At 40.6% G+C, this 20,360-nt stretch overlaps 1 protein-coding gene across 1 annotated transcript; it reads right to left on the bottom strand.

Annotated features, from left to right (window-relative positions):
• Window positions 1-5,760: 5,760 nt before the first annotated feature.
• On the bottom strand, window positions 5,761-19,368 carry GTF3C4 (general transcription factor IIIC subunit 4). The gene is made up of 5 exons (XM_048823064.2): window positions 19,019-19,368; window positions 12,387-14,210; window positions 10,397-10,527; window positions 9,148-9,236; window positions 5,761-7,836 (listed from the first exon to the last, which is right to left on the bottom strand). The coding sequence occupies exons 1-5, from the start codon at window positions 19,361-19,363 to the stop codon at window positions 7,772-7,774; spliced, it is 2,454 nt and encodes an 817-aa protein (XP_048679021.1). The 5' UTR covers window positions 19,364-19,368; the 3' UTR covers window positions 5,761-7,771.
• Window positions 19,369-20,360: the final 992 nt, after the last annotated feature.

Below are 20,360 nucleotides of genomic sequence, written 5' to 3'. Positions count from 1 at the left end.
GATGCCACATCAAAGGCAGTAAATAGATCACACATACAAAATCTAAAGTGGCAGGGGCTCCGGATCTTTTGAATTAAGATTACAAACTTTAGTTTTTAACACTAAGTAAAAATGGTGAAAAGCCCCATGTCCCACTCGTAAAAATGATGTACAACCTGATGCTGAGGGTCTGGGAACATTTCCAGTGTAAAAATATTCATACATGCTTTGTACAATTTAACACCAAACGTAGAGTTTAGGATTAGGATAGGTGTTAATTTCAATTAAAACATTTACACATAGCCCTGCTTCACTACAGTTTATTGCAGACAATAGATCACTGTACATAGTTCTGGGTATACATTAGTTTGTGATACATGAAAGGAACTAGCCAGGCTTGAGGTTTACACAGCCTAAATTCCAGATGCATTCTGTATTAGAGCAGGGAATTTAGCTGAAACTTACTGGAAAATGCCAATTCTCAAAACTGAAATGTTGTGGAGACATACCTGTTTTGATCAAACTTTCATTAGGTCTGATTCAGGCAGAGCAGGGACTTGAATCTGGCTCTTCCATAGCCCAACCATTAGGGTATTGCTTGTTCGGTAGTGTCTCTGTTTGCTTAGAAATGCTATACCTGACGAACAAGTTTTATCAAAATCAGGAGAGGGGTCTGCTGCCTGAATTCAAGCCAGGGTTTGACCCTGTCTCTTCCCCATCCCAGTAGTGTACCCTAGCCACTGGGCTATAGAGTCAGTTTTTCTGGCCCAGTGAATAATTAGTCATATGAAGTGGAACCGCTTCAACAGGAGGTTGTGGGAGAGACACACTCTACACCTTAGTGATGAGGGCACCCACCTGAGATGTGGGAGGCCCAGGATCTAGGCCCTTCTCAATCTGGGTCTCCCACATCCCAGGTGAGTGCACCGGACCATTGGCTACACAGGGGTGTGCATCTCATTTTCCGTGAAAAGCTTCGCAAAAGCTAGATTTCATTCCCACAAGAACAAAAATTCCAAACCCTCCATTTTTCACAACATGGAAACCTTGTTTTCTTGTCAGCCCTACTCTGCATTTCAACTGGACTCTAGCATCCTTAAGGGAACTTTAGATTCCTAGACTACACAAAGCTGATGAAGTCCCTAGCTCCACATATAAGCTCTGCTTGTTTATGTAAAATCAGGGCAACTTTATCAGTTAAAAATGTACCAGTGTAAATCTACCAATGCAAGCTAAACCATTGGTTTGCATCAGTTTTAAACTGATTCAATTAAAAACTGGTCCAATTTGTGTGTTTTGACCAGGCCTGAAAAGGAGGCTTCCAGAAATACTTTAGACTGGAAATTTTAAAGGGTAGAAAAGAAATCCAATAGCTACTCAGACAATTTCATTTTTATTAACCAAGTACCTACAACTTTAAATCTGTTTTACTTCTAAATTATTATTTAGGTCTTACCTCTAAATCTGACTTTGAGGGTTAAAAGGATGAGTACGTTATTCCCATTCCCAGCTGCAAAAAGATAATACAAACCAGATTTAGTGCTTGAATCTAGCAAGGTTTGCATGTTTACTACCTTCCAGGAAATATATGACCTTTTAAAGCAGAAGGTGGCTACCAGAATGAATGGACAATTGAAACTCATAATGAAGACAGTGAAGGCTGGCAGGTAAAACAAACTAGCAGCTGTTTCTTGATTCATTACAGCAAGCACAGTGTAAAGTCACATATGGCGTTGTTCCACTGAAACGCCTGGCCGCTCCATTCAAAAAAGGACACAGGATAGTGTGGTTAGGAGTGCCCTGCTCTCTAAGAAGCTGACCAACACACAATTATGAGACCTGGGGGTTTGTTTTAGTAGACTTGCTTTTCGCTGTTTTTTCTGTGCCTCTACGAGATGCATGATTGAAGTATTTGAGCCTAAAAATCCTACATTTTGACATAAGAGCAGTAGTTTGGGTAGTGCCGGTCTCCCACACAAAAGGATAAGGAACCCCCTTATGGAGAGAGAAGGTAGTTCACCTTCCCTGACCTTTCTGCAGAGGCTACACCCAAGGGTGTCAACTGAGGATATTTGTGATTCCATCTATAAAGAATTCTACTGTTTCACAAACTGCAGAACAGCAGACAGAAGGACTGTGTGTTTAGGATGCTACTAATCTCTTGCACTAACTAGTCCTCAATTTTATTTTGGGCATAAGGACAGCACAAAAGAGATCTGAAATTTGTAGAGGTATATAAATACAGACATCAACTAGGACTATCAAAATTCACATTTAACTCTTCTCTCAAGAAATCCTTAGCAGTAATGACAAAATAAATGGGTATCAACACACTGAGTGTAAAGTCACTATATGATACATGAGCCACAAGGGAAATTCACATAATATGCTGAGAAACGTTTATTGGGTTTGTTAGAAATCCATGAACAAGCACTAACATAGTCTTGCAGGAAAAACCAGTGATGTACAGCAGAACTAGCAGCCTGGAAGGGGGCATTTAAAAACAGGCTCTTTCTAGACTATTTTTTATTTATATTCAATTACTTTTAAATGTAAGGAAACAATGGAGAGAAGAATTAATACTCAACCACTGGATGGGGCTGGTATAAAAATAAGTGCTTTCCATTGCTACTGATCCTGACATCCAAGGATGGATTGGAGCACTGGAGCCAGTCACTGCCACTCCAGCTTTCCACCACAACATGAGTGATGGTGCTTTGACAGCTATAAGAGAAGAGGTTTATGCACCAAATTATCACAAATCCGGACAGTCAGTGCCTTTCCAGAACCCGTTTGTGAATCCATCATAGCAGTTTGGATTTCTTAGCTAGCACCAACAGAAGAGGATTTAGCCGCTCTGTAAGCTCCCATTAGTCTTACCACAATAAGAATATATTGTTCAGTATTTAATTACCCGTTTACACAGTTTTAATCCAATTAACCCAGTGTACTGTCTATTATGTATTAAACTCACAGTACACTGTGAATAGCCTCAAACTACAGGCAAGGCAAGGCTTGGGGAAAACAGTTGCACTAGTAACTACTAGCTTCTTCAGCAGTTCCAATAATTTTCAACCGTGAGAACACCCCAGTATCCTGGCATACACACCAGTTAGGTAGGAATTGCTTGAGGTCAGGATGGAAGATTGATGTCCGTATGAATCTTAGTAGTTAGAGGCATAAGAAGCTATTCCTTATCAAGGATCATGACAGATTAACTTGAGGCAGAGAGTAGGTGATAGATCTATATATATATAGATATCTATCTATCTCAATATATATCTCCCCTAATCAATCCCCAAACACAACAGCAAACAACTTAAGTCTGTCTGTGCATCACCTTCTGTATTGTATTTTAAGTGCAATGCAGTGACTCCAGCTTATAGTATCTCGGCTGGTCCTGAAATATTATTTAGTCAGTTTTAGATGATGGCAAGTTACATTTGAAATGGGCCTCTCAATTATAAGTCAGATTTGGGAGCTCCAAGTTTAGTGTCTTTATAACAAAAAGCTGGGAGACAGTCTACTAGAACCTTCAAGCATCCACTTTCATTGCAAAGGCAGGTCCTCGCTTCAGCATTAGAGGTACAAATTTCAAAAGAACCTCAGTCCATTAACTTTCAAAGGGGCTTAGGTGCTTTTACAAATGTTAGCTTAGGACACCAAGTTTCTCACACAACAAAAACTGGGTGCCAATACCAGACTTTACCTTTAAGGCAGTGATTTTCAACCAGTAGTCCGTGGACATCTGGGGGGCCACAACTATGTCAAAGATTTCCAAAGGGGTGCACACCTCCACTGAAATTTTTTAGGGGCCAGGAAATGAAAAATGGTTGAAAACCACTGCTTTAAGAAACCACAGATTGGTTTAAAAAACTGAAATCCCAAAGATAAAGCAGTACAAGAATCTGTGTTTTGTAGAGTAGAAATACCATCCTCAGACACAATTCTGCCATGAGGGGGCAAATCCTGTCTCCCACCCCTGCAAGAGAACAAGGTGAGGGGATCTCTGCAAAGAACACCTTTCCCCTCCCCGCCCCCTCCTCCCCACAGCTTGTATAGCATTTTTCCCCAGGAAGGACCAATCTAGCCTTATGAATCTACCACACTCATAACCATGGTATCTGGGTGCTAGTCCCATGGAGTTTCTTCTACATTTCATTCAACTGTTAGTTAAAAAGGATGGTGGCTGAGTACTGATCACTTCAGCCATGTTTCAGTCAGACTACCATGATTTCATACTCCAACACATTTGCTCTGCTGCATACACATGCTTTAATCACAGAATGGTTCCAGAGGAATCCACTAAGACAACATGTGCCACAGCAAAGTTACACAGCCAGGTGTGCAAGCCCCACACTGCTGATTGTATTTGCTACATGTCAGCACAATCACAGTATGGAGCGGAGAGATACATATGGCCTCTCCCCAGCTGCTTGCTCTCATCTTGCAGACTCCCAGGAAGGGCTCCTCAGACTATAGTTGAGACAATGACTGTTCCATTCCCCTGTGTCTCATTTTGGAATTGTGTAGTGCTCCCATGAGCTGCTGGGGACAATGCCAAGCACCCTCTCAGAGGAGAGCAGTTCTTGTGCAAGACTGTTCCCTATTGAACTGGTACTCTGTCCAGTCTACTGTTAAATGTTCCAGGGAGAGAGACTATTCCACAATAATGTATTTAGGAAGAGCAATGCTTAGGGTGTTGATGTAGGTTCTGCAGGTTGTTTCAATACACTAGAGAAACAGGACTAAACCTATTCCTAGAATGACAAGTGATGGGCACTACTCAACAGCTACAAGTTATTTCACTAGAGGGAAGTTCTGAGAAGGTAGGTGAGGGAGGGAGGGAAAAAAAATCCAGTGGGACACTACTGGTCTGAAACTTGCTATTTTATTCAGCTCTCAACTAATTGCCAAAAAAAATGACATGGCTTTAAAACCCACAGTACCTCTTGACCCAGAGCAATAAGAAACAAAAGCTGTTTCCATAAGGAAATCTGAGACTCTCAGCTATCCAGTGGCATATAAACTTGCAGGTTGTGGGAAGACTTTAAAATCTCATCATCTCAACTGCCACCATGTACAACCACCAAATTAATCTAATTTGAGTGTCCACTACCTTGAAAATTTCTGAAGCTAAACACCAATGCTGAAAGTAGCTTGGACTCTTACCTTCCAAGTATATAAAGCATTAGGTTCTAGCTAGGGCAGTTTGAGAGAACAGCTGCTAAAATTATACCATAATTAAAGCAAGTCAGTAATCAGAATAATGAGTTTAGGTCTAATACCTTCTGGTCTGCCAGACCTAGAAATACTTCAGTGGACCAGTAGATTTTACAACCACTAAGCCTGAAACAGAGATTAAAAAACAAATTTATCAGAAAAATTAGATTTCATTTATATAATTTTTTTAAAAGCTCCTCTAACCCTCCCCATGATTAGAATTATTTCAGAAGGGCAACAGAATATTCGACTAGGACCAGTTGATTAGCACTGTTTTTTACAAGAGCCTATAAAGCTTTACTTCGCAAGGCCATTACCCACCACCAACCCTAGACTATCACAGCATTCAGATTGGATTAAAAATGATGCACTTGTTTCCCCAGGGAAGGGAGAGTTAGGTAGCATCTGAGAAGGGAAAGGAATCCTACCACAGGCACAACCTTGGTACTTGCCTCGAACTGTGCATACAACAGATGTCAGTTCAACTCTGAGCATTCCAACTGACAATGGTTTTCCATTGCTTGCTTTGCTAGCTGACACTGGGAGCTACAAACTCTCTTTGCAAATATACCACTAAGTTTATTTCAATTTGTAATGCACACCAATAAAAAACTAAACATTTCTTTAATACAAGTATGGTATCACTCCCAGGGATATTTACAGACAAGGCTATGGTTATTTTACAAATGAACCTATCTGTGCTTATGGTTTTCTAATCTTCTGAATTATTAGAATTGTCTATTGTAGGAGCACTATCATGCTCAACACATGAAACATTGAAATGTAAAGGCAGCTGGCTTGTTTGAATATGAATTGAGATGTGACTGCTCCTAGTAAGGGTAAAGGAACAATAGGAAAATGTGCATAGTCATTAAGTCAAGAAAACTTAAGCATCAATCCACACATGCATTTGTTGAATACTGTCTGGATAATTCCTTGCTGCTCTCAAATACCTAATACAGTATTTGTGCTCTGTAACAGAGTCCACATAAAATGTTAATGCATAACAAGCTGGTGCGCCATAGATTCACACTCTTGCTTCCCACACAATAAGAAGCCTGGAGAAGTGAATTTTACACATCATGCATTCCACAAACAAAACTAAAAATCTTTTTTTTCCAGGGAGCATCTAGTGGACTGGCATTTTTGAGTAGAAACAAAGAATTTTGGATGGCCTGAGAAAATGGTTCTTAACCAGACAAGATGGATTCTAATGACAGAAACTCATTTTGGAATTATTATTCCTCTGGCACTTTGTAGAAAGTTGAAAAGGAAATGTCCCCCACATAAGTTGGGTCCCAAAGGCAGAAAGGACAATTATCCAGTGGGACAGTCAAAGAAAACACTATTTCAGTGACAGTGACAAACAGGGGTTCCACCAGGATAATTCACACACGTTTCTGAATGCCTGATATAATCACCTTTTATTTTATAACTATCTCAGAACAGCTTCACCAAACTCTGAAAGTTTTGGTTAGATATTTCCCATCTAATTTAATACTTCTCTTTTATACTCTATTTACTATAAAAAGCCAGTTTAAGAAAACCAAATGACAACCAGAAATGACTGGTTTTGGGTCAAGTTATTGCAATGCTTTTGAAGAGAATCCCACTGCCTGATTGGAGGGAAGGAAAAGTGGTGATTACTGGGTTATATAGGAGGGGAGCATGGTACCTGTTGACAGTGTGTGAAATGAACTGAAGAGATCAGGTGTTAGCACAAGTGTGGTAAATGGTTAAAACGTATTTCAGAAAAGGATAAGGAGATTTGATCACCAGATATTATACATTTTAGAGTTGGGTCTCTGACATGGAATATATAAATGCTAATATTGTTTACTTATAACCATTAGAATTTAAAAACTTCCTCTTGATCCATATTTGGCACAAGCTGCCAATTTTAGCTTTCTGACTGCAATTTTTCCCCCCAAACCCTGAGAAATACCAGGAATTATTTTGCTAGTTATGGAGTGAAACATCTAATGCAGTGGCTGACTTCTCTCAAGTGGCTAAAATTGACATGCAGGTCACTTAAATATATTAGAATCACACATTATTTCTGATAGTTTAATATTCTGTGGTACAGTGAGTGCCAGTACTCATTAAGCAAACAAACAGGAGCACTGGAGACTGAAGCCCTCTTCCCACTAAGACTGTTCAAGAAGTGCCTCCTGCATTCTACCTGCTGGGATGCTCTCACCCTTGAGAAAAGCATCCAGTTTTCACCAGAGATGGTATTCAGGCTGCATCCTTCTCAGATTTCTGATCTTTCAATAAAAGGAAATTTATCCAATCAAATGCTGATGCTTTAACAGGGTCCATGGTTGCCTCAAAATTGCTCCATAAATCCCTTGTGCTAGGTATTCAGAGGATGCTCTCATTTCTGGAGTATGAAATGGGTCATTACACTACTGAGCTTCTTGAACGTCAAGTGCTCTATTTACAGGGTTAGGAACAGTGTCTTCTGCCTTCAGTAAAATGTATATGCTCCTGCACCTTCTGCCTCTTTCCAGACTGAATGGAGTCTTATGCAGTAGAGAAAAGGTCTTCAAGCTTCCCACAGCTTTCTCTAGAACACAGGAGAATCACAGAAAGTACAAGGTCCTTGCAATAACCTCTTGATCCATTCAGGATCTGCAAATAGGAAAACAAGTGGTTTAAAGCCCAAGTTACACAGAAGAAAGATCACAATGATGGATGAATATTTTGCTTCACATCCTTTAACTGGACCAAACTTCTTCTACAAAAGTCTCTGAAATGATGTTTTGAGATGTACATCTGACAAGACTCACTGAAGATTTAGGATGAACCCAACTCCTCATATTAATTAATTTAAATGCCATTTCAGCAGAAAGAGACAAAGTTAAGGCTGAAGCTGTCCACACCACCCTATAGCTTGCCTAGGTATTGCAGCTTGTCTTTACACACAAACAAGTCTGCCATGCACAGACAAAATGGGTAGAGTTTAAGGACAATTTTCTGCTATAACTTAGTGATCTTGTTTTCGTGGGTTGAAATTAGATCTTTGAATTACTGCAGTAATTCAGTCTCCCATATGTAAAATGAAGCCAGCAACGCTTTCTCCAGCATTTTAGATCCATTTGTAGCTGATCTGGTATCGATGAGAATTAGACCTCACAAGTTCTAGGAAGGGAACACACATGCCTGTAGAATAAAACTTCCTTTGAGATCGCATCAGTTCTGCAGAAAAGTGCTTTGGAAAACCAGATAAGTTCATATCCTCCCTGAAGAACAGCATTACAAAAATACCTTAACGAACTGAGGTTTAATATTTTGCCATCAGACACAGTAGATACATTTTTAAATGTTAAAACTTGGACATATAAAAACAGTGATTTCAAAGAACTATAAGGCATCAGCTGCAATTCAAAACAAGTTACTACAGAATTTCTGTCTTCTCAGATATAGGAAAAGCATGGAAGTTCAGAATCAAAAGACCTGCTCCTTCAATTTGATTACATTGTCTAAACAAGCTGTATTTATCACATTTCAGAGCCTAAGCCTGCAAGATGCCAAGATCCTTCTAAGCTTGTGCTGAGAAAACTCACCTTTCATTGAAATCAGTGGTGCTCAGCATTTTGTAGGATTGGGCTTGCAATTTGTACATGTAAAGAAATCTAAACAAATTAGTATTAATCTATCTGTTGTAACACTCCAGCACAGACTGCATATGTACTTGGCTCATATTAAAATGCAATACATATTTACACATGATTTTCTCTAATTATTATATTCTAATTAGGGCTTTACAACTGTGACACAGACTACAGTCAAACATCATGAAGAGTAGAATGTTACTACTCCATTTGATAGCTGCCTGAAATAACAGTTAGTCATTGAGCCGGATCCATGTCACTATACAGATGACAAAACACTCGGTGAGAAAATGCAATCTTGCCCTTTCAAGCCACGGAAGCAGCTCACCTTCTGGGGTTGGATGCCGTGCAATGCTGTCATGAAGCAGACACCTTCTGTATACCAAACTCTGGCAGGACTGGTAGGTTAAAAAGCACCTGAAAGGTGGCAAATTGCATCATCAAACAGAAGTTTCTAATTGTATGCTTTATGACAGAGGGATAAATTCTGTTCTCAGCTAACAGCTGTGCTTCTGTCAGGCTGTGTAAGAGCAGCATTTACCCCAATATCACTGATTACATCATATCAAAACCTTTAAAAAATATGAGTTAGCATTAACATTTCACATCTAACTTAATTAGCCAAATTACGTAGGCTGGCATGAACTAATTAAGATTGCCTTGTAAAAATATACATGTACAAGAGGTCAGAGGGCAACATATCAAGGATCAGGGAGGGAAGTATTTCCACTATTGGCTTTACAATTTTAAGCAAAATACACCTGAAGAGACGAAGATTTTGAGAGCTATTTTAATGGACAGTCATTGAACAGCAATCACCATGATTTAAAGATGCATGCAGGTTTTATGTACTATCTTAAGGGCTCACAACACTTAGAAAGGTCAAGGGACTCTTCAAGACAGTGGATTCTGTTATCAGAATAATGAATTCACACCAAAGGCTGTGGCCAAACCTCTACTGACAACCACCATTAAGTATCCAATTTCTTGGTCTTCAGTGTTAAAAGCTTTGTGAGGATTCTGCACTCTGGTCATTCTGAAATGATGTTAAAGTAACTCTGGGCATGCAAATTGACTGGTTTCATTAAGACCCAATCAACTGCCAGATTTGTTTTTGGCAACCAAGTAATTTGAGATAAGAAGCATAAATAGCCAGAAATGCACAAAATATATTTCCATAGGGACTTTTTCCTCTTCTACCCTCCCATCCAAAAAGCTATAAGCCATTTGATTTTCTTTGGGGGTGGGGAAAGGAGGAGAAGAGAAACAAAGCGTGAATTAGGAGCACTGAAGCATTAGTTTTAAAAATAAAACAATATTCAAAAGAATATAAATAAGGTCAAATCTAGGCCTACCTCCCTCCCTCTACAATATCCCTTAGTTCTTTCTCACTCTTACGAAGAGAGTACCAGACACCTTGTCTGCTTCCTCTCTTTTCTTTGCAGAGCATGGACAACATGCTCCATGCCATTAACTCATTCACAATATGAGAATATATTTTACATTAGCTACTGAAATGCCTTCCACTCATCCAAAACAGAGAAGAGAATCAAAGCAAAAGCTCCTTAACTGCTTACCTGAGCCAAATGTGGCCATTGGAGCAGACTGCCTGTTTGCGATCTGTGAATGGCAGGATCTCTTTACACAAGCTGCAGTGCTCCGGGAAAGTCTGTTTGTTCATTTTCTTTAAGATATGTCCAATCAGCACCTGGGAACACACAGCAGTCAGCAGTGTTTACAGGAAAAGACTGCCTGTTGAAAGGTGGAGAATCTCCCAGGATGGCATGATTTCAGAAGAAAATACAAGATGCAAAAATCCAGTGCACTCAACTGAATTCAAATGAAAGAAAAGGCAACTCAAATACATAGTGCTGTAGTAGAGATGGATTGATTCACATGCTATTCATGCAATCGGATGGATTTAATTGCCTAACCCCACACATCACTGAAAGGGATACAAAATTTGTTTTAAAATAACCAGGATTTTTGGTACTTAAATGCTAATGGTGACTGAAAAAAAAGCAACTTGGACTTGAGACCCACACATTACACCACGTTACAGAACATCAAAGGCAAGACACAATTTTTTTTAAATACGTCTCATGGCTGTGACAATGGAGGAGTTTAAAGTCCTGTTAATTATTTATGAATCTGATGCCGTTGTTTTAGCAATCACTATCAAACACAATACATATAGCTGTTCCACTGAAAGCCTAAGTATTAGGTCAAATTTATTACCATACTTGTCATTTATAATTTACCTTTGACATTTCAACGGATACAAGCCATATCCCTAAATTATGCTGAAGAAATATTTTAGGCAGGTACAACAGTCATGACTGACAGAGGTTCATAACAGAATTTGAGTGGTTTATATATATATATATATATATATATATATATATATATATATATATATATATATATATATAGCCTAGAAATCTACACTGCAACGAAACAGCCCCAGAGCCCAAGCATGGCAAGCCTGAGTCAGCTGACATGGGCCAGCCGATGGTTGTCTAATTGCAGTGTGTGCTCTAAGTCTGAACATCTGGTGGCAGACCATTCTCAGTAGAGGGTCTCTTGCTTCTCTTCTTTGTCTGATACAGCACATGTTTGCTAACTTCATTACCCACCACAAGGAACATAGTTCAGAAAAAAGCATGAGTGAACAGAGTTTGCTGTGATGAGTATTTTTGTTTTCAGGATTGGTGATGGATTGGATGCTGCTCTTGTATTTAAGTTTTACTGCAGACGGGAGAATTGTAAACCTGGGGCATGTTCTTGACAGTGCTTGGATGCAACATCCTATTCAGTTACGTTTATTTTAATATTTTTAGAATATAAATGGACCCAGAGGTTCAGGCAATAATACATGTTTTATAAATCAAATTTTAAATTATGTCTAAGATACTTCAAGTCAATTGATTGGTTTTCCATTTACATAATTTTTTGAAACACTGACTTTTACAATTTTTTTTTGTCATTTTAAAAAAAAATCTCAAACCTGATGCTTTCCTTGATTTCATAACAGCACTACTAAAGGAAGTGTGTTTAAAATAAGCCAAATTTATCATTTAAAATGAACAGTGACAATGTTTTACATAAAATATTTGTATTCAAGAATTAAAATTTTGAAGATGTAATAACTGATTTTGGGGGAAAAAGGCCGCCTCCATTTTAGTGTAAATAGATGAAGTGATAGATAATCCTAATCACAGGGGAAAAAAACAAGGATGCCCCCTTCTACCACCACATTCTTTCAGATCATTTAAATTATTGTGAAAGTGATTACAGGTCTGTCGTCCTCCCCAGTTTACCCATCCCAGCAGAAATGTATACACAGGTTTGTTCTTTACTATGCCTGACCCAAATTCTAAGGTGTGTATTCAGATTTCCCATATCCAGCACCACCCACCATCCTCAGTTGGAGAGGCAGGCAACTAATCTCCAAAACAGATACAAGCAACCGTCCACCTTCTGCCCCCAAGGGAGTAAAGCTGAGAATGAAGAAAACCAGGAAATTTTGTAGCATGGAATCCCAAAAAAATATACATGTGCACTTACTCGTGCTGTTCTGTCATCATAGCCTTCATCAGACATTAAGAAGTCACAGACTCCTCTGGTAGGAATGCTGGTGTTCTCTGTAATCCATGTATGCAAGTAGACTTCTCCCAACACTCGCTTCATGTGTTCCCGTGTCAAGTGCATTTCTACTGCTTCAATTCGTGCCTGTATTTCAAGGAGCTTCTCTTCCATTGGCTCATGTCCTCCTATGTCACTTGAGTGGACAAGAGTGTCATCTGCTGGATCATCTGGGTCTCTTCCTTTGCTCACTTCACACAAACTCTGCTTGCTGGCCTGTTTTGAAGTTCCCTCTTCTTGATGATCATCCTCAGTACTCCCCATCCCAGGGGAATCCGATATTAATACTTTTGTGTCCTCATGTGAAGGCCTCCACATGACCTCAGACGGAGTTTTCTGCATTGACTGGTACAAAATTCTCAAGAGGAATAGTTTAAAACGCCAAAAGTAAGTAGATCCACAGCTCTCAATCTTTTTATCCAAGGCTTCTTGTAAGAATTGAGGGATATGCTTATCCTTCAAAATCTTCCAGCGCACAAGGTCTGTCAGGTCCACTTGTCTGAAAAGATTTTGCACAGAAGACTCCAAGAGCTGAGCAGCTGCCTCCTCAAATGTTTTGAGAGTTACAAATTGAACTTGATAGTTTTTGTTTACAGGGTGAAGGCCGTTGGTCATACCCTCTGTTGTAATAACTGCTAGGTATGCGCCACATGGGCTTACAGCTATCCCGTGAGTCCGCACAGAGCCAAACACTTCAGACAGCTTAATAAGCTGATGCTCAAACTTTAATGCAACATCTGTGAAGATGGGAATGAGTTGCCTTACCTTTCCGTCACTTGAGCATGTGTATACTGTGCCATTCTGTTTATCCGCAGTCATGGATACAATTGGTAAAGAGTGAAGCCCTGTCACATGGGAATTATGGACATTCAGACCTGCTTTGGATATCAAGAGAAGACACCAAAACACATAAGATCCTCTTGCAGCCACTACTAAGCTACAGCTACATTTCTGGTAAGGATGGTAGAGAGGAATACATTTGATACTGTGTACTGGCAACTGGTCCATTTCTTGCCATAAGACAACAGGTTGCCTGAGCGTGAAGTAGCCTTTAACTGCTTTTAAGTTGACAGGAAGGATTTTAACTGGTCCAAAAGCACTCCCTACAATGAGTCCACTCATCTTTCGGTTGTTGTGTTCGTATTCCCACCAAGACAAGACGCTAGGGGAATTTATTCCTGACTCTATGGTATTGCAAGAAGTGATGGATTCCTTACCCACAAAAGGAAGCTGAAATTGCCAAACGGCAATGTTTCCGTTTTCAAAGAGTACGGCTAGGAGTACACTGCCAACATCTCGGCATTCATTGTTGTGTTTCACCTGCTGGGTGGTGCAGATACCTGACCACTCCATACGGACTGGAGTCTGCATGCTATGCCGTCTCTGAAATTCTGCAAAGTCCCCTAGTTCTCCTCTGGGGGTCTCAACCTTCGAAAGTTTGTAACTGGTTTCATACAGACGCTCCCCATAAATCTCTGTCAGATCAACCAGCTGCACCCACTGTAGTCTGTTAAGATTAGCATGGATGGTTAATCTATTGTCCATGGTTAGAGCAGCCAGAAGGCATCTTCCATTAGCATCACAGCCCAGTGGAGACCAGCTGGAATATTTGAATCCTCGCATAGGTGGTAGTGACTTTCCTTCAGGGTTGAATACTCTATCTAGCATAAAGGTTTGACTAACAGTTGGATCCTTAGAGCTTGCAAACTTTTCCTTACATTCTGCAACCTCCTTTTTTGAACCAACCTGAAACAGAATAAGTACTATTAAAACACAATTTTACAAAAACATTTCCTAAAACAGTATTTTAGTTGTACTATAACAGAAATATCAATTTAATAATTCTATGTGCTGTGTCCAATACAGGAGAGAGGAAGGAGAGAAGGATTTTAGCTTTCATTAAAATCAATGGAAGACACGGCTGAAAGTATGGCCCCTATTCTGAGTAAATCTTAAGATGTGACCTTCAGCATTTGTGTCCAGTAGCTGAAAGGTACACACAACACTAAAGTGAAGCACTCCCTCATACTGGTGAAAAGAGGAAAACCCAATTGCAAATGTGTAATTTCTGCTACGCTAATCATGGCCTTTTACACTTCCAAAAACAAACAAACAACCTGAAAAGTAGCATGTAGTAATACACTCGGTTACTGTCATAAAAGTTTTTAAGTATCCTAGAATCAGGGTTGGAAGGGACCAGGAGGTCATCTAGTCCAACCCCTGCTCAAAGCAGGACCAATCCCCAATTTTTGCCCCAGATCCCTAAATGGCCCTCTCAAGGATTGAATTGACAACCCTGGGTTTAGCAGGCCAATGCTCAAACCACTGAGCTATCCCTCTCCCCCTCCCCCAATCACCATGAGTATGGATGCAACAAATGCACAAATAGCTACTAGCTACTTCCTCAACCAACAATAGCCCCAAATTTTGAGTATTCCTGTGAGATAGCATCTTCACACATTGTATATTTTATTAAAGAGACACACTAGAAAACTGAATCAAACCAATCAGTTTACGATCAAAAACTCCACACACCACTCTGTGCAGGCTAGACAACTTATTAAAATATTGCTTCCATAAACTTTCCTACTATAACCTTCCCCTCAACGGTCTATTCTCTCTCTACAAATTACAATGAAGCCTCCAAACTCACTTAATCCTGTGCATCATCTAACCATGTTTATGGGAAGGTCACACACAATTCTTGATTACCTGCAAAAGTTTACAATGACTGTCACTTTTGGGTTTGGAAGGGTCATAGTCTTAGCCTACAGGGCATATTAACTTACGAATTATTGCCTCTCTCCCGAGTACTGAGCAGCGGTTACATGTATATTAAGTATCAGATGAGTACAACCTAAAATGTTCTAGTATTGCAGAGAAGCAGGATTTGGGAGTCCTCATATGACATCAGAGCTGTTCCAGGCTGAAACAGGCCTGGTAAGGCTGTGCTTACACTTTTCCATCAAAATCTGAATTATGAAGCTGAAAGATGCAAGTAAAACTCTTACTTCAAAAATTTTCTCTTTATCCCCTCTCCCAATTTGCATGTATTTGGCTTTTAGTAAATTTAGAACTATGCTTTGAGGCCTCTTAAAAATTGCCAACTATAACTGCATTTTGTGATTGTAAATTTCTCCTTTCCATTTGCAACTCAGCTGAGAACATAAAAATATTGACAAGTTCCCAAAACTGAAGTCTTCTGTTTATCCACAGAACAGATAAAGCAAAGGTGCAAGCTTCTTCATACTGTTCTCTCAGTGTGTCTCAACTATGATCTGGAGAATCAATCCTAGGAACAGATGGAGAGTTCACTCTTCTTATCCCTTTTAACTCTTGTTTCTGTGGTGGAAGAGGCAACAGTGTGTTGTGAGCCAGGAACACCAGCCCATAAACTAAGACCACTTCAAATGAGATTACTGGTTATGTCTTTGTTACTAATATCCCTTCAGTAGATTTGAACTGGTTGAAATGCTCTGATATTTTGAGCCATCTAATTTAATATTTCTAAACTTACTGCTACTGGTAGCCATGTTGCTAAATGTGACACTGGCAGTGTGGAAGATCTTAGATCAGATCTGCTGCAATCTTATGAGTATTTCATATCTGTATCTCTCAGACATACTTAATCAGGATTGGGGTCCTTCTGTGCTAGGTTCTATATAAAACAGACACAGTCCCTGGCTAAGAGATCTTACAGTCTAAGAAACCTACATTAATAATAACTGAAGTTGCACCTGAGTTTACTCATTGTCAATCTGCAACAACGACACTGAGTTTTACAACCCATGCCTTTTCCATTTAAGTTTAACCCAATTAGTTAAATGAGGGGTTTAAAAAGCCATTTAAGGGTTTGTTTACATTATGGAATTTTGCACCACTGAAGATGCACTGCATCAGTGTAACCTACCTCTGTTTGAAACTGCTGCAAATATTGGGGCAGTGCATCTTTACTGGGAGAGGTTTGCACTTGTGTAGCTAGACTGGTGCAAAAATCCATAATGTAGACAAGCCCTAAAATCAGCCAAAGATTTCAGGCTTAAATCTTTATATGCTAGCAGTCAGCAAAAACAGGTTCAATGGACTCTTCGGACATGCAGATATAAATACACTTAGGACACTCATACTAGTTTTTCAGTCAGCAAATAGCATACAACATAGGAAACTGCAACGAGACCAAACCACAGTTTACACATCCACCCCAAACAAATCCCAAGGTAACATATCTGATATTAGTGTCCATATTAGATCTGACATTAGGCTCTTCTTAAAGTCTGGGAGAAGTACTAAGAATGTCACAGGTACAAGGTAGAATAGATTATTTAGCATAAGTAGTTAACACATCACCTTGAATGATCTCTTAAATTTAGGGTAAGCGGCCCTTTAACACCTCTGAAGTCAAAGAACAAAAAAGGGTGGTTGGTGAGTCAAATTGCTGTAATAAGTCATAAATGCAGTGTGTCTGTTCAGTGCATAATTTTAGTGTCTAGCAAAGTTTGAGTTTAAGCTCCCAGACTTGTCTTTTGAAAGTGCTGAGGACGAGGACTGAAAGGTCAGATGAGTGATCATTTTATAAAACGTGTATGCCCACAGGTGATGGGGCATTTGTGTGTGTTATTTTCCTATATGAGTTCATTTGAGAACATATGGATTGTCTGGTTTCACCCATATAGTTGCTATTGAGGTATTTAGTGCACTGGATGAAGTAAACACAGCTACTACTCTGATCTGTTTGGTACAGTCTTCCCCACTGCACTTCTAAATGACAATGCATTTTGCTTAAATAATCAATACTCTTCTAGTTAAACAAATACTAGAGTAGAATGGAAGGTGATTTGCAGTCTCATACAAGACTGACACCAGCAAGTGTGTCAGTAAAACTTAGTCCTAATTAGAGTCTTTTTCAGATGCATGATAGTTGCACACTGAAACAATTTCACTTGGACATTCCTGGGATAAGCACAGGTGTAGTTTTAGTTTGTGCTTTAGTGCCTAGAACTTTTTTCAAGAGTTAGAAAGTCAAGTCGTTGCCTAGCCTACTTTATAAGAATACCTTAAAACTGAAAAAGTTTTGGGAAGTCTAATTTACTTGTAACTATTAATGCTTTTTTTACTTTCTGTATTTAGTTCCTCTTAGGAAAAGAAAACAGATGAGCAGTTTTACTTTCTGGTTTTCACGTACTAGGAATAATGCTTTAATCATGGTATAAACAAACTACAGGGAAATTTTAAAATCCAAAATAAAGTTTAACTTCTGAAAATTCTGTTTTAGTTTTCTTTTAAAGAAGAAGTGGCTCTGAAAATAAAGAACTAGGAAGGCTCAGGATATAACCAAGGTAAATGTTTTTATTTAAATAAATATTTACATTTAATGTACTATCCTGTATTACACCGTACAACAAGAACACACTGAAATGTGCCCTACACAAAATGAAAGTAGAAGAAAAAGGACAGGGGCACAGATAGCCCAGTGGTTTGAGCATTGGCCTGCTAAACCTGCAGTAGTGAGTTCAGTCCTTGAGAGGACCATTTAGGGATCTAGAGCAAAAGTTGGGGATTGGCCCTGCTTTGAGCATGGGGTTGGACTAGATGACATCCTGAGGTCTCTTCCAACCCTGATATTCTAGGACATTGAGTGCCCTTCCCAGACCTAAAGAAAAGCTCAGTGTAAGCTTGTATCTTTCACCAACAGAAATTGGTCCAATAAAATATATTACCTCACCCACCTTCTCTCTCTAGTATTGGCAAAGATGCAGTCAGTCTACTCTAGGAGCTGCTCCAAAAAGCAAACCGAAAGCAACAAGGTTTTTTAAAAAGTAACGTTTAGAATGAACATTCTCCATACTATTATTTTGCGTGGCACTGATTGTGAGCCCGCTATACATAGATGGACTCAGCAAATATACAGGCAATACTTTGTACTGTCACATACAAACGGATACTGGTCCAGACAAAAACCTGTTCTTGCTGTTGTGTACAATGGGTATTTATGTGGTGTGTCAACACAGATCCTGCACTACTGCTGTACTCATGGACTAAGAAATTATCTCCTAAAGTTTATCCCAGGATAGAAAATTCGTTTTCCAGTAATTAATCCTTATCTGGATTAGCCTGGATCTGAGGAACAGCGGAGGTGGAGCCAGGGTGAGAGAAACTCCACTAGTAAACAAAGACACATGTTCCAACAAAACACAGGCCAACCTCTGACAATAGCAGCAGCTGTGGGAACGGGATTGGACCAAGAGCAGGGCAGCCTTAGGAGAGGGGGGTCACAGCGCTTTGAATAGTCAGTGGCGTGGCCAGGTCCCAGTGGTCTCGCCCTCAGCAGGCGGCTCCTGCCTCTCGTTTGGGGGGACGGCTGGAAAAGGCGAAGGGCAGAGCCCCTAACTAGAGCGCAGGGACCGGGAGAAGACAAGGATGAGCGTGGGGAGGGAGCGGGGCTCAACCCTGCAGCCCCCGGTCGGGAGAGGGGCACAGTCTCTCCCCGGCCCAGGGGCGCTGGTCCATCCGCGGGGCAGGAGAGGAGGGTCCCCAGCCGCCCTCCGCCGCCTCACCTTGAGCAGGCAGCCCGCGGCGGGCGCGGGCACGGCCGTGCGGTGGATGACCAGCTCCTGCCCGCCGCTGTGAATGTCGCTGAGCTGCTCCAGCACGGCGATGCTCCGGGCCGTGCTCACCGACACCCGGTGGTCCTCGGACCAGGCCAGCGGCTCCAGCCCGCTCACGCCGTGCTGCAGCCGCACGGCCGGCTCCCGCCGCACGGCCGTCAGCCGAAACCCCGTGCTCGGCCCCGCCGACGCCGCCTCCTCCGCCGGCGACTCGAGGCCCGTCGGTGGCTCTTCCCCGCCCGAGGACAGCGCGGGACTCCCCCCACTTCCAGCTGCCGCCTCCGCCTCCGCCATCTTGCCGCCGCCTCACACAAGCCACTCGCCGCGCATGCGCGGCGCGCGGCGAGACCGTGACCATAAAGGACCCATGCCCGGCTTGGGTTAGGGGTGGCCTACCCACTGCCTGACTAAAATCCATTCCTTCCAGCCGTGGATGAGAGCAATAACTAGAGTACGTGGAACCTTGAGTCATGATCATGGTGCAGGAGGAAGAGTGATATTATCCATAATAGTGATCAGTAATGATGTTGCACGGGGGCTATAATTATAATAAACCACAACAATACTTATTAATATTGCATGTAAACTAAAATTATATTACCCTGTCATAACAATCATCCAAAAATGATGCAGGGAAGAATTTACAATAATGTCAACAAGTGTTATGACATGATGGCAGAGATTTAATGAATAATCATAGAATCCTAGGACTGGAAGGGACCGTGAGAGGTCATCTAGTCCAGTCCCCTGCAATAATAATACTGTGCAGCTGTATACTAAATAATATTACTATATTGTACACATTGCATTGACAGTAATTACTGTTATTAAATTGAAGATTTGACATTGTAACCTTCTCAAGGCAGGGTCTTTTTTGTTAGGTGTTTGTGTAGCACCCAGCACAGTGGAGTCCTGGTATATGAGTGGATCGCTTGGGTGCAATACCAATAAAATAAATAATAATAAAACGAAAACACTATGTTCTCACTGGACCCAAGTGAAATCCAAATTAAAAGGCTTTGCCTGCGGAAACTATGCAGGATTTGTAACAGTTGGATCCTCAGCCCCTGGCAAGCTCACAGCCCTTACTGCAACCACTAAGTCTGTGTAGCTACCTGACCTGCTGCCCATCCTCACCAAAGATACTTGGTGGCCTTACGCTGTATGCCAACCCATTGTCCTGGGGATATTGAAAGCTGTACACATGGATATTGACAGTGAAATGCATTTTAATTCTTGTGAAATACATGGGATCGGGAGAGATTTTTGGAAGAATAAAATAGGGAAATGA

Source organism: Caretta caretta, chromosome 16 (assembly GCF_965140235.1).
Source record: "Caretta caretta isolate rCarCar2 chromosome 16, rCarCar1.hap1, whole genome shotgun sequence".
NCBI lineage: Eukaryota > Metazoa > Chordata > Testudines > Cheloniidae > Caretta > Caretta caretta.
The sequence above is the reverse complement of the archived record's forward strand: the minus strand, read 5'-3'. Positions and strand labels throughout refer to the sequence as shown.

Excerpts from the sequence above, each read along its gene's own strand:
- GTF3C4 (XM_048823064.2), bottom strand. The coding sequence starts at position 19,363 with ATGGCGGAGGCGGAGGCGGCAGCTGGAAGTGGGGGGAGTCCCGCGCTG. Across the intron at positions 10,528-12,386 it reads ATGATGACAGAACAGCACGA|GTGCTGATTGGACATATCTT; the intron begins GTAAGTGCACAT and ends GTGTGTTCCCAG. Across the intron at positions 9,237-10,396 it reads AATGGCCACATTTGGCTCAG|GTGCTTTTTAACCTACCAGT; the intron begins GTAAGCAGTTAA and ends GCCACCTTTCAG.